Genomic DNA, 12,210 nt, shown 5'->3' on the forward strand with positions numbered 1-12,210 from the left:
TAAGAACATAGCAAAATAACGTAACGTAACAAAATACCCGTGTGACCTGGAATAATGGGCCGTGAAAGGTGGATGCAGCGCCTATAGACTGTTGATCTATTGGCCGATGTGAATGCGTGATATATTGTGTAAAAAGTTCCATCTCACACGGTAACATGCGCCTTGAGTCGCGAGATACGTGCGCGATATAAATCCTCGTAAATAAATTAAGGCCAGCTTCCAAGGTGAAAATAACATTTTTTTAACATTTTTGGTTATTTGGGTTGTTTGCTGTGTTAAGTACATAAACCACTCAACTATCACGCTATGCAATAATTTTGCGGCAAAAAACAACCTAAATATTTTTATTTTAATTAAATGTGCATCAGGGGTGTGTCAAAAAATGCCTTGTGGCAGCTCATTAAATATTCATAAACTTTGAAACTACATTTCTTCGGTTTGGAATGTAGCAGACGATTCATTCAAAGACCACTGTGCTCAGCGAAACCAAATCTACAAGCTTGATTTGACAGCCGAACTCGTTAGAAAGACGTATTTTCATTGGTCGATGTTAAGCATGCCAAAGAACAGAGGGGTCTGGTTTCAGCCAATCAGAGAGCAGCTTTCAAACCGTGCTTGGCAAAGCCTTTCTGCTGTGCCATGTTTTGTTTTTTCACTTCCGTTCACAGCAACTGTAAACAAAACACGTGTTTCGAAGGGAAAACAATTTGTAAACACCAGAATGACGAAGAAAAGGAAGACCTACAAGAAGAAGAGTCGGACTGGGAACCCGACTGGCAGAAGAGGGACTTATCAGCAGCAAACTGAGCCCACATCGGCATCGAGAAGCAGTGACAGCGAAGCTGAAGGTGGCGATGTGCACGCTACCCCCTCCACCTCGTCTGAGCCTACGGCTGAGGAAAGCAAGCCTAAGTTGACTGCGTCCGAGTCAAAATTGAAAGAAGAAGAAGAAGAAATGGAGTTTGACAGTGACAGTGATCTGACTGGATTTCGTTTGATTGATTGTAAACTGTTGGTACAGTTTGTTTTTTCTTTTCTCTGCCCAGACTGTAAATGAGAACAGGCAATGGCAAAACAGTGAAAGGGGGGGGGGGGGGGTTGACTAAAAAGGCAATTTTGAAACATGCAGGGTCACTATGGAGCTGCTATAAGGAACAATGTTGGAAACATTAACCAGATGAGGCAGGATATCTGGGCTATGTGGCGTCACAGGCGACTGAAGAAACAGGCAAAGGAGACCCAGACAAGAATGCTCTTCCTGATTATGTGACTGATGCCATCCAGCCAGTGTTTGAAACTCTGTCACAGGATTCTCTGCTTAGAAAGTGTCTACAACTCTGTCACAGGATTCTCTGCTTAGAAAGTGTCTACATGGTGGCTCACAAAATACAAATGAGTCATTTCACAATGTGATATGGCAGCGGTGCCGCCCCAAGACCATCTTTGTCGGCAAGAAGAGGATTTGACTGGCTGTAAATGATGCCCCCATTGTTTTCAATGATGGAGAATGTGGACGCTTTGCTGTGTTTGAAAAACTTGGACTGGATGTAGGCAAATGGGCAAGACTGTGTTTCCAGCTAATTGACAGAAATTGTGTCAGAGGAGCACAGATTCAAGCATCTGACGCCGCAAAGTTTGCCAGGAAGATCCGCGCATATATGAGACAGTAGGACAAAATGAGAATCGGGGGGGAATTTTACCTTGCTGGGGCCCATGAGTAGATAAGGTGAGCATTTCTTTTGCCCCAAAGTGTATATTGGAACCAAAAAAAAGGCATTCTCATCTGACTCATGCACAACAGTCATATTGAAGTTATCTTAAACTTCAAACTCGTTTTTCTCAAAAACGCGTTTTACACACATACCGTCACTATTTCCCACACATCTCAAAAACTATTTAATGAAATCAAATAAAATTTTGTGTGCTGCATGATTGATAACAAAGGCACATTTTGCTATTTTATTGGAACATTAGAGCACATGTAAACATCCCTATGAGAGTCACATAAAAGTCATAATTTCAGAATATCAAAAAAAATTAAATTCTGCAAAATACACTCTTGTAAAAATAGCACACTGTTTAGTGCTCAATTTGTGGTAAGTGTGTAAAATTTCATGTCTGTATCTGTCTTGCATTAAGAGTTATTTGGGAAATGATTATCATACATTTTCGTCATGGTGTTTTTTTATATTTAATATATTTTTTTTTTTAGACATCAAAACTTTCTATTACACTTAACTGAATTATGTCTGAGCGCTCAGACACACTTGAAGAATATATGAACCAAAAATGGGAAAGATCAGCAGTGTTTCTGAAATGCTATGGCAGAAAGATTTGAACACGTTTTTTGTCGTTTTTCACCTTGGAAGCTGGCCTTAAATAAATAACAATAAACTTACGACACATTAGCCACTTATGGACAATACCATGCAGATAGATAAAGAATGCACAATAAATCATGTACAAACAACATTGGAAGATCTCAACTTGCACACACACACCACACATCATGTACAGCCATCTCTTTAAACTAAAACAGGACAAGTAAAGAGTTGTCTGAATCCAGATACAGTTTAAGGGGGGACAGGGTAGGCAAGCACTTTTTTATTTATTTTGGAAACAGCTTGCTGCTTGTTTGATTTTTGCAAGCAGAATAACCTAATTAAGGGAAACCATTTTAAATTTTGAGTGAAAAGCAATTTTTGGGGGTTTTATTCACCAAAATGTGAGAATAACGTTATAAAATGTGCTTTTTTTAAAATGTTGCAGTTTGTGAACCAGCGCATGTTTTGATCCAATTTTTCTTCTTTGCAGCAATATGTGTGTGTTTAATAATTCTGTGTATCGAAAAGCATTTCTAAGCAATATATTATTTTAATTTAGCATTTTCAGTTACCGGTTCAGTTCTGATAAGAAAAATACATGAAATCCTAACTGTCAGACTCATAAAAACCCAACCAATGCACTGAACTCTTATTCCATACACAGAACTGATGCTGTACAATTCATAAACAACATATACAAAAACTGAACAAATCCATCAAGCCTTTCAAAAGTTGCAACATTTTAATTGTAGCGTTTTGTCTGAAAATTACATTCAGAGAAAACAGCATTTTAAAGATTTGAACCAGTACATAAAAAAACCAGTAGCACAGTGCACCCTGAATTCATATGTTTTTATCAGAATGACCACTTTACTATGTAGGGAAAAGGATTTGACAATCAAATTATCAGGATTTTTTTTATATACATCATATGAAAACAGCCATCTTTGTTTGTACCGATATGAAAACATGAATCAGAACCAAACTGTCAGACTCATAAAAACCCAACCAATGCACTTAACTCTTATTCCATACACAAAACTGACGCTTTACAAATCATAAACAACATAAACAAAAATGAAACAAATCCATCAAGCCATTCAAAAGTTGCAACATTTTAATTGCAGATGTTTGTCTGAAAATTACATTCAGAGAAAACAGCATTTGAAAGATTCCAACCAGTACCTCAAACTAGTAGCACAGTGCAGCCTGAATTGATATGTTTTTATAAGAATAACCACTTTACTATGATGGGGAAATGATTTGACGATCAAATTATCCAGACTTTTTTAAAAAAATCATTTGAAAACTCATCTATGTTAGTGCAGATATGAATCAAAACGAAACTGTCGGACTCATAAAAACACAAGGAATCCACTGTATTCTTATTCCATGCACAGAAATGGTGCTTCACAAATCATAAACAACATATACAAAATTGGAACAAATCCATCTTGCCATTCAAAAGTTACATTTTAATTACCACATTTTGTCTCAAATTACATGTAGCTACGTAGAGAAAACAGCATGTAAAAGAGTCTCACTAGTACCCCGGTAAACTAGTACCACAGTAGAGCTTGAATTAATGGGGTGGTTTTTTTTTAACCAGAATAACACTTTAACTATGAAGGGGAAATGATTTGATAATCAAATTATCAGATTTTTTTGATTTAAAAAAAAATCATATGAAAACATTAAAAAAGTCAATTATCTGTGTTTGTGCTGATATGAAAATATTGATCAGAACCAAACTGTCACTCATAAAAACCCAACGGATGCACTGATTTCTTATTCCATTGCATAGAAATGATGCTTCACAAATCATCAACATTACATAATTATATATACACAAATGGAACAAAGCTATCAAGCCATTCAAAAGTTGCAACATTTTAATTACAGTATTTCTGTGCTCAATCCTAACACTGCAGCAAATTTCTGTAAAGCTGAATGTCCCTTTCCATGTACCAACATGGTCATACGCGGATTATTTAAAATGCAACTTTACCACCCGAAGCGTTGCAAACACCGGGAGAAGAGTAAACAACTGCAGACTTGAATGGACACTCATATGCACTCCAGATGCAGGGCCTGTGCAAATCCTTGGGCTGATGCATCACCTTCTTTCATAATCAGACTGCTATCAGACAAGCATTCAGTACAGGATATAGACCTTTCAGCAATAGATTGAGCTGATCAATGTTGACAAAAGCCCAACACATGTCAGCGGAGTGACGTTGCACAGTACCAGTATCCATATCTGCTTGTGATGGGTCAGAAGATGGCAAAGTATCTGTATCTTCTTATGGTTGGTCAGAAGATGGCAAAGCTGATGTTTCTGCTGTGGAAGAGGGTAGTTCCGGTTTAGCAAACTTTTCCATCAGGTCAATCTTTCTCCTCGCTGCCACCACAGGAGGACTGGCTCTCCCCTTGCTCCAACCTAATAAATACACAAACACTGATTTAATATTTGATACAACTGTCCATGGATTTTGTTTGTAATAAGCTGCAAAATTTAAGACTCAATATAAACGTCAACAAGTGCTTGTACTTTATTTTGCAAATGACCATGTTACATGGGGTGAACCTCAACTTTTTGGTTAGGCCGGTAAATCAGAAATCCCAATCAGCCCCCAACCACTGAACCAGGTGGGTTTTCTTACAACCACCTCAGCGGCTCGTACCCACATATGTCGGTTGACGAACACACACACACACACACACACACACAAAAGACATTCATTAATTGGCCCCTATCACAAAATTTACATGTCAAGTTTACTATGGGATTTGAGTAACCACACAATCACATACACACAGGAACTAATACTGAAACTAGCTGAATTATTTTCTTTCTTTCTTTCTTTCTTTTCATATTTTTCTTTTAAAATTAATTTATTTCATCACACTTGCTATGTATTTGCTTGTTTCTTGTCTTTTGTGTGTGTGTGTGTGTGTGTTCTGTGTGTGTGTATACATTTTCAGATTTCCTAAACCTAGCACTGTTTGCAGGTGATCTTTATGCTTTTGATTCATGAGTTGCATCCCCAGTCCTTTAGTTTAACTCTTTTTTTTTTCTTTGGTGAAGTAAATTGGATCTATTTTTTTATTCCTTAGTTAATGGAAAAGATTTGACAACAATATTGCTGTCAATGATAGGTTGGTCAGCCATGCTGGTGTAAACCAATCCTTTAGAATTAGAGAACGCTCTCTAGTAGGGTACTTATTTTCCTACGGTCAATGACCATGCAGAAACAGAAACTGTGTCAGTCGTACATCGCTCAGATGCTGCTTCTCAGTTTGACCCCAGACAAAGAATAATGATGACATGTTACACCATAGTAAGCTCTCGAGGACTGACCAGCGAAGAACAATAAAATAGGGGTTGTGAAGACGATATCACAGAGATGATCGAGGGAGGGAGGGAGGGGGGGGGGGTGCGGCATGGTCAGTAAATTGGATCAAGAAACACGCAAAATACTTCAGACACAAACTGTTTATCATTTACCTGCAAACCCTAACACATTCTTACAACAACAACAACATAACAATGTCAAATAAATCACGTTGTCAAACAAACAAGATCGAAAAGAGAAAGAAGCAAAACCCACCTCGTCGAGTCAAGAATCTTAGAATGTCGTCTGCTTCAATACGATAATGTTGGTTCATTTCGGAGTGTTGTTACTTCCTTCTACTGTTCGCTGCTGCTGGTTCATCTTTCTCTGATATTTCTTGCCACTATGCCGAACATTTCCAATGTTAGGGTTGTTCTCCGCAGCTCAAAACTTTGAAAAATGCTGCTGAATCGGTGAAAACGTCATGGATTTGTTGACACCGGGGGACTGATAAGTTGTCTACTGCGCTTGCGCCAAATGCCTTTGACCTACATATATTTGCATATATTAATTCCGGGGTTTCTGTTGGAACGGATTCTCTCTCTTTGTGCCTATGTCAACGGAAATTCCCCAACGGTGATGACGTCATCTTGAAGAACGGAAATTTCCACACAGTTTGAACAGCGAAGGGTCATGTCATGTGCGCACATTTACCAGCACGGAGTATCCAAAGTTGACCATTTTTTCGATATTTTTGATAAAACACAGACAAAAACAACAAAACATCGGTTTGAAAATGGTTTTATTTACATGAATACATGTCTAAAATGACAAAAGCAGATTATTGAATGCATTCCAGGATGTTCAAAGGTGTGAAAAATGCAACAACCCCAAAAAGGTGTATGAGACCAAAAATAACTCATTTTGCCTACCCGGTCTGCCCTTAAACTAATGGGGTTTCAAAGGCGGGGGTTGACTGTGTGTGGCGAATGTTATGGGGAAGGGAATTCCATTGGCAGCAACATGCCACTATTTTGCATCACACAAGGACGACATCATTGTACAACACAGCCCTGATAGTCCAAGTAATGGTCCACTAGCCTTTGGTGCTTCTAAAAATGTACTAGCCAAAGAGCAAATTTTACTTGTCAAATCAAAAACATTGTTCCAGCAACTTGAATCACATTTGGCGAGTAGATAAACATTTCTACTCGCCAGTTACATGTTTCTACATAGTAAAATACTCGCCACTTTCAGGCCTGCAGATAAACATTTCTACTCGCCAGTTACATGTTTCTACATAGTAAAATACTCGCCACTTTCAGGCCTGCAAGGTGATGGTTGTGTGTTTTAGGGCGATATCACCCCGCGTCAGGACCTGAAGGAACGTGGTCGCTACCTGGTGGACAACTTTGACTTTGACGCCACGGAGGCGCGTAAGATCTGGTGCTTCGGCCCCGAGGGCACCGGGCCCAACCTGCTGATTGACTGTACCAAGGCCGTGCAGTACCTCAACGAGATCAAGGACAGCGTGGTCGCTGGGTTCCAGTGGGCATCCAAGGAGGTAAGACAACTGTCATTAACACACACACACACCAAGGCTGTGCAGTACCCCAACAATATCAAGGACAGCGCGGTCGCTGGGTTCAAGTGGGACTCCAAGGAGGCGAGACAACTCGGTCATGAACACACACACACTAAAGTCTTTGCTGAGATTGAAATGGTAAATCGTTGTCTGCTAATGTTCTAACAACAATCAAATGACAAGGAAGATAAGATATTGGAATGGTCAAGCATTGTCTGCTGATTTTCCAACAAGGAACCGACAAGAAAGATAAGATATTGGAATGGTCAAGCATTGTCTGCTGATTTTCCAACAAGGAACCGACAAGAAAGATAAGATATTGGAATGGTTAATCATTGACTGTCTGCTTGTGTTCCAACAACTAACGACGTGTGTATTTTTTTTATTTTTGCAGGGAGTTTTGTGTGAGGAGAACATGCGTGGTGCACGCTTTAACATCCAGGACGTGACACTTCACGCCGACGCCATTCACCGTGGTGGCGGTCAGATCATCCCCACCGCTCGCCGCGTTCTGTACGCCAGTATGTTGACTGCCGCACCCAGGATGCTTGAGCCCATCTACCTGGTGGAGATCATGGTGAGTGCTTAGCTTGTGGAGATCATGCTGAGTGTTTAGCTTGTGGAGATCATGGTGAGAGCTTAGCTGGTGGAGATCATGCTGAGTGTTTAGCTTGTGGAGATCATCGTGTTTAGCTTGTGGAGATCAGGGTGAGTGTTTAGCTTGTGGAGATCATGGTGAGAGCATAGCTTGTGGAGATCATGAGTGCTGGAGTGATGTCATGATTTTCAAACCATTGGAGGTTGAGTGCCCGAAAGGGAAACTTGACTGGGACCGTACATGTTCTCATTGTGTCCAGGGTGGGACTAGCATTGATTGTGTCCAGGGTGGGACTAGCATTGATTGTGTCCAGGGTGGGACTAGCATTGATTGTGTCCAGGGTGGGACTAGCATTGATTGTGTCCAGGGTGGGACTAGCATTGATTGTGTCCAGGGTGGGACTAGCATTGATTGTGTCCAGGGTGGGACTAGCATTGATTGTGTCCAGGGTGGGACTAGCATTGATTGTGTCCAGGGTGGGACTAGCATTGATTGTGTCCAGGGTGGGACTAGCATTGATTGTGTCCAGGGTGGGACTAGCATTGATTGTGGAACATGCTGTGCATGCATTATTGAGTCACTTGAGAAAAAGTGACTATGTAATCGGTCAGTGTTAGTCTGTCCGGCCGGCCGTCCGTAGACACCACCTTAACGTTGGACTTTTCTCGGAAACTATCAAAGCGATCCGGCTCATATTTTGTTTAGTCGTGACCTCCCATGACCTCTACACTTTAACGATGGTTTCGTTGACCTTTGACCTTTTTCAAGGTCACAGGTCAGCGTCAAAGGAAAAATTAGACATTTTATATCTTTGACAAAGTTCATCGGATGTGATTGAAACTTTGTAGGATTATTCTTTACATCAAAGTATTTACATCTGTAGCCTTTTACGAACGTTATCAGAAAAACAAGGGAGATAACTAGCCTTTTCTGTTCGGCAACACACAACTTAACGTTGGGCTTTTCTCGGAAACTATAAAAGTGACCGGGCTCAAATTTTATGTGAACGTGACTCATTGTGTTGTGAATAGCAATTTCTTCCTGTCCATCTGATGCCTCATATAATATTCAGAACTGCGAAAGTGACTCGATCGAGCGTTTGCTCTTCTTGTTTTAGTTTGATGGTGTCGCGTGTTGTAACCATGTGTAATTGTGTGTTTTCAGTGCCCGGAGACGGTCCAGGGAGGTATCTACGGTTGTCTGACCAGACGACGTGGCCACGTGTTCGACAACCAGCAGATTGGAGGTACACCACAGTTCGCAGTCAAGGCTTACCTGCCTGTCAACGAATCCTTCGGTAAGGAGGCCCTTGTCAACATGTGGCATAAAACATATCACGAGAGAAAGAGATTTTTGGCAGTTGTTTGAATGTTGCTTCTTAGCCCTGGTGGTGCTGAATTATCTCCCAGCAGTCTCAGGACCATTGGCCGAGTTCTTTTCAGCAATGCTGTGAGACTGATGGGTCACATTGTAAAAGTAGGGGTTTTTTTATGATTATTTTCGGGGAAAATTTGTAGTCAGTCGCATCACGATCATCATGGCACTAAAACCCTCCTGAAAATGTCATGTTGGTGGCATGGATCCACTTTTTCAAGCAAGACTTCGGTTTGAAAGTTGAAGCATTCTTTTCCAGAAATGTTTGGGCATATCTTTTTTACATTTAGTCAAGTTTTGACTAAATGTTTTAACGTAGAGGGGGGAATCGAGACGAGGGTGTGGTGTATGTGTGTGTGTAGAGCGATTTAGAGAAAACTACTAGACCGATCTTGGTGAAATTTTACATGGGAGTTCCTGGGTATGATATCCCCAGACGTTTTTTTCATTTTTTGAGTCACTTGAGAAAAAGTGACTATGTAATCGGTCAGTGTTAGTCTGTCCGGCCGGCCGTCCGTAGACACCACCTTAACGTTGGACTTTTCTCGGAAACTATCAAAGCGATCCGGCTCATATTTTGTTTAGTCGTGACCTCCAATGACCTCTACACTTTAACGATGGTTTCGTTGACCTTTGACCTTTTTCAAGGTCACAGGTCAGCGTCAAAGGAAAAATTAGACATTTTATATCTTTGACAAAGTTCATCGGATGTGATTGAAACTTTGTAGGATTATTCTTTACATCAAAGTATTTACATCTGTAGCCTTTTACGAACGTTATCAGAAAAACAAGGGAGATAACTAGCCTTTTCTGTTCGGCAACACACAACTTAACGTTGGGCTTTTCTCGGAAACTATAAAAGTGACCGGGCTCAAATTTTATGTGAACGTGACTCCCAGTGACCTCTACACTTTGACGTCTGCTTTGGTGACCTTTGACCTTTTTCAAGGTCACAGGTATGTCTTGAAGGAAAAAAATTGAAATATCATATCTCTGAAACTATTCATCGGATTTGATTCAAACTTTATAGGATTATTCTTTACATCAAATTATTTACATCTGTATTGTGTTGTGAATAGCAATTTCTTCCTGTCCATCTGATGCCTCATATAATATTCAGAACTGCGAAAGTGACTCGATCGAGCGTTTGCTCTTCTTGTTTGATAAATGTCTTTGATAACGTCATATCCTGGGTGGCCGAGTGGTAACGCACTTGCGCTCAGAAGCGAGAGGTTGCGAGTTCGACCCTGGGTCAGGGCGTTAGCAATTTTCTCCCCCCTTTCCTAACCTAGGTGGTGGGTTCAAGTGCTAGTCTTTCGGATGAGACGAAAAACCGAGGTCCCTTCGTGTACACTACATTGGGGTGTGCACGTTAAAGATCCCACGATTGACAAAAGGGTCTTTCCTGGCAAAATTGTATAGGCATAGATAAAAATGTCCACCAAAATACCCCTGGACACCCCCAGTAGAAAGGCTAGGCGCTTCGCGCTGTTGACTTTGCTATTACTTACAAATTTCAGCCGTTTTTACTGTTTTCAATTCCCATGCCTGAGATTACATGAAGTCTCAATCAAAAACTCAAAATAGATTCAGAGATAAAGACGATTTTGTGAGGTTAAGTGGTAATGTGTGTGTCGCTATGACTGTGCAGGCTTCACTGCTGACCTGCGTTCCCACACTGGCGGCCAGGCCTTCCCTCAGTGCGTGTTCGACCACTGGCAGATCCTGCCCGGCGACCCCTTCACCGAAGGCTCCAAGCCTTACGAGGTTGTGCAGGGTATTCGCAAGCGCAAGGGTCTGAGGGACACGATTCCCCCACTGGAGAACTACATGGACAAGTTGTAACCTGCTGCCACCAACCAAGTCTCACTTTGTTTCTACACTCTGCACATAACACCTGGGCCTCCTCAGAAAAGGGTCACACAGTACGGCTGCAGCCTCCTCGTTTGGCTGCCTTCCTTCCCATAGTTCCTTGCTACTAGACTCGCTCACAGGGTGATGGTGTTGTCATTCAAGCTTCAGACAAGACACATGGACTGCTTCTTTGCACTAGGGGGTAATGGTAGTGACAACAAACCCCTTTGTGGATTTTCCTTCATTTTTCTAACTGTTGGTCTGGATAATGTTAAACATCTTTTTTTTTTTTTGGCAAATGCACCACAAAGGGCATTTAACCCCATTTAAAGCCTACCACATGAACTTATCATTTTGACAGAGAACTTATCATTTTGACAGAGAGCCAAACTACGGGCCATAGTGACCGGCTGTGGGCTTGGCAGGTGACGTTGGCTATGGGGCTTACACCTAGTGTACAGAACGTACACTCGTTGATAGGAGAAAGTCGACACACCAGGCTGGCGTGTTTGAACTGTACACTAACTTATGATGAAAATAAACTTTCTCCGACAATATCCTACATGGTTTGTTGTGGTGTGACTGTTGTGAATGCCTTTACTTTAGTGTGGGTCAGGGATCGCGTTTACCGGTAATTTCCGGTATTTTACCGGTTAAGATTCGCCAATACCGGAAAAAAAAGTGGATGTCGGTCAGACGTACCGATTGTTATTTGGTTTGACCGGTAAAAAAAAAGTAGTAATTACAAAAATCGTTTGTCAGTACGAGGGGGAGAGAGAGAGAGAGAGAGAGACTCAGACTCAGAACTTTATTACAAAAGGAGAGAGAGATTTGGATGGCTTGTTGTGACAGCGCTACAATGTTGCGATTATGTCTCCATTGATGACACTTGATGTCAAGGTGTCAAACATGACGTCAAAAATAACAAGGAGGCGAGCTCCGAAATGTCTTTCAGTACCGTGCGATTGTGCCAGATCTAAAGTATTTGCAAGCAGATTATTTGAGCAATGTAGGTGGTCAGGGAGCGGAGAAATCTTTCTTGTCGCCGAGAAAAAGATCTACACACACAGACATCAGACATCATACTTTTCGCGCCATTTCTTTCGGTTCCCGGTCCATCGTAAAATCTTTCAGTTTATG

At 41.1% G+C, this 12,210-nt stretch overlaps 1 protein-coding gene and 1 long non-coding RNA gene across 2 annotated transcripts in view; one reads left to right on the forward strand and one right to left on the reverse strand.

Moving 5' to 3' along the window:
• LOC138949893 (eukaryotic translation elongation factor 2-like) overlaps positions 1 to 11,675 on the forward strand; it is a 30,457-nt gene extending 18,782 nt beyond the window's left edge. Inside the window, exons 11-14 of the mRNA XM_070321681.1 lie at positions 7,014 to 7,223; positions 7,639 to 7,821; positions 9,007 to 9,139; positions 10,868 to 11,675. Of these exons, the coding sequence (XP_070177782.1) occupies positions 7,014 to 7,223; positions 7,639 to 7,821; positions 9,007 to 9,139; positions 10,868 to 11,061 (720 nt within the window). The 3' untranslated portion in view covers positions 11,062 to 11,675. The remainder of the gene's footprint in view (positions 1 to 7,013; positions 7,224 to 7,638; positions 7,822 to 9,006; positions 9,140 to 10,867) is intronic.
• LOC138949903 (uncharacterized) lies at positions 3,048 to 6,607 on the reverse strand. The gene is made up of 2 exons (XR_011450465.1): positions 5,936 to 6,607; positions 3,048 to 4,764 (listed from the first exon to the last, which is right to left on the reverse strand). It is a non-coding gene; the product is annotated as an uncharacterized lncRNA (long non-coding RNA).
• Positions 11,676 to 12,210: the final 535 nt, after the last annotated feature.

Source organism: Littorina saxatilis, linkage group LG1, assembly GCF_037325665.1.
Source record: "Littorina saxatilis isolate snail1 linkage group LG1, US_GU_Lsax_2.0, whole genome shotgun sequence".
Lineage (NCBI taxonomy): Eukaryota > Metazoa > Mollusca > Gastropoda > Littorinimorpha > Littorinidae > Littorina > Littorina saxatilis.